The sequence below is a fragment of the Frankliniella occidentalis genome, unplaced genomic scaffold (assembly GCF_000697945.3).
Source record: "Frankliniella occidentalis isolate FOCC.00 unplaced genomic scaffold, Focc_3.1 Scaffold284, whole genome shotgun sequence".
NCBI classification, from domain to species: domain Eukaryota; kingdom Metazoa; phylum Arthropoda; class Insecta; order Thysanoptera; family Thripidae; genus Frankliniella; species Frankliniella occidentalis.
The window spans coordinates 103,869-106,333 of NW_026267410.1; the positions used below are offsets into that span (position 1 = coordinate 103,869).

General features: G+C 44.0%; 1 protein-coding gene across 1 annotated transcript in view; it reads left to right on the forward strand.

The window, feature by feature from the left end:
• LOC113212110 (uncharacterized) overlaps window positions 1–2,465 on the forward strand; it is a 33,439-nt gene that overhangs the window by 7,663 nt on the left and 23,311 nt on the right. Inside the window, exon 3 of the mRNA XM_026430701.2 lies at window positions 1,171–1,344. Coding sequence (XP_026286486.2) covers window positions 1,171–1,344 — 174 coding nt within the window. The remainder of the gene's footprint in view (window positions 1–1,170; window positions 1,345–2,465) is intronic.

The following is a 2,465-nucleotide window of genomic DNA, read 5'->3' on the forward strand; positions in this document are numbered from 1 at the left end:
CTTAGGAGAACAGTAATTTTTTTTAAGTCATCATTATGCAGCCGCATTGGTCGTTAAATGCGATAAAGCAGGTCGCTAGGATAATGGATACACTTGCCGTCACCTTAAAATCGGTATCGCATATGCAGTTAGAAAAATACCCCCAAAAATTAACAACATACTTCGTATTTTTGATTAACAAAACATGTAGCACTGTACATTTTATCGCTTATTTTCGTCAAAAATACCCTCTAGCGCCTGAACGGTTTGAGCTAGAGCAAAACGGACAAAATTTTCGTGCAATGAGATGTCTTTCGATGTGTTAGCCCGTAGGCCGTAGGAAACCTCAAAAACAATATTTTCAAAAAAAGTCATTTTTGGGACCCGTTGTTTTTGACTTCTTAAAAATCCAATTTTTGAACTAGAATGCTCATCTTCGAACTCGATCTGTCTTTTTATGACACGAAACGACCCTGAAAATTCCAGGTCGCTCACTCAATTCGTTTTCGAGTTTTCGTGCGGACAGACACACAGACAGACAGACAGACAGACAGAAAAAGTTTTTTCCGACCTGATAGGGTAATAGGCTTCGCTAATCGCTCACCCAAAAAAAGCCGATGCTTTTCAAATTTAAGAGTTAGAGAGATTTCCTGCACCATTTGACGATTGCATTCGTTACTTTAATTTAAAAATTTGGCCCACAGGGCTAAGACAGTCCCGCCGATCAGGCCACAAAGCCAATGCGCGCAGTCTTCATCGCAGCGGTGGCGTGGAGTGGCGGCGCAGTGCTGCCTGCGGCCTCCCCTCCCCTTCTTTTCCCTGCCGCCCGCCTATCGCGAGGGGGCAGCGGTTCTTGTTTTTTTCGTGATTTTTTTTTGTGATTTTTGCGGTTTTTTATGACTACTCGTTGATTTTTTGGTGTTTTTTGATTTTCTCTAAGGGTGTACACTAATTTGTGAGTGAAGGACCAATCGGCCTGTGCGCCCGCCCGCCCGCGAACCACACAATCGAGGGCCGCTCTGTGCTATTAAAGAGTGAGAAGGGGGAGGGTACATTGCCCTCAGGCAGCGACAGTCTTTAGAGCACTGTATAAAAAGAAAAAGTAGCAGAACATTTTTCATTTTTCATCAAGTCACGCAATGTCAGCAGTGCTGTCTTGAATGTAGCAAATGACTTGTGTTTTACTTGCAGGTCGAATTGTCATTCTCTTCATGGTCATCTAGAGGAGGTTGGAAAGAAAATGCACTAGTTTTGAGATTAAAACATCTCTGTAAGACCGGGAAAACTTACATGGCAAGACAATGGAAGAACGCACAGCTTGCAATTCATCCAAACAACGCGTCAGCGGATTGCCCGTTTCCACCAGTAAGTGGCAAAATCTTAACCTAACGGGGCAGACCTCTAAAAATCGATTTAGCAACGCCTCATTAAAAATATTGTTTAAATATTATTTGGCCCTTTGATTTAAATGCTGGGAATCTTGCTTTAATATTCTAAAACCTGCGGCTTGAGGAGCACAACATTGAAACGCCATGGCAGTAGGTGCAATGAGGCCCACGCTAAACTTAACACTCCTTCTCCGATCGATATTTTTCAAGCAGGGGTTCGTAACTACACATAACACACCTAAAGAAAGTTAGAAATTTTAAATCAAGTAACGTAACGCGACGAATTAGGATTTGGCATTCTCATAATGTTTCATGTAAAAATTACACGTAAAATGCCACAACCGCCTCTATTTGACTGATACACATCGCACTCATTGTCATACATTATGTTTTTAGGCATTAGGTATATCGAAAACGATTAAGTTAATGTTAAATTGCCTTAACACTGAAGACCAAACTCTAAATAGAAAGGCAAAACATTAGAAGACGAGAAACAGAATGAAAGGGTAAGAATAGAGTAAGAATAGATTGGTATTGTAAATAAGTAATTCGAGGAAAATTTGACAGACGGATAGTTGTTGGTTCGATGACGCTACGCCTGACCAGACCACCCAAGACAAGATGCCTGCCGGGCGAGGGGTCGCCCACTCGCCAACTGCCAACTCGTTGTACACGAGGGAAAATACTCGCAAGATACTCGTGACAACTCGCGAAAAATTAGCGAAAACTCGCAAAAAGAAAGACAAATACTCGCCTTATACTCGCATAAAGTCGCAGATACTCGCTAATACTCTCAAATACTCGCGGATACACACGCAGCTCGTTGTACACCCACTTGGAGAGTGGAGGACCCCTCGCTTCCGGGAGCCCACCGGGAACCTAACGAAGGTTACACCTGGGGATACCCGGCGGATACCCGGGAGATACCCTGGGGGTACCCTGGGGGTACCCGGGGGATACCCGGGGTACATGTACAGTATGTCTGGTGGGTATCTGGGAGAGATCCGGGAAGGCCGTTAAATATTGCGGGGAACATTCGAACCCGGTGGCGATTTGCAACACAGTGACTGAGACCAGGTCGGCCTAAGGTGTAATGTA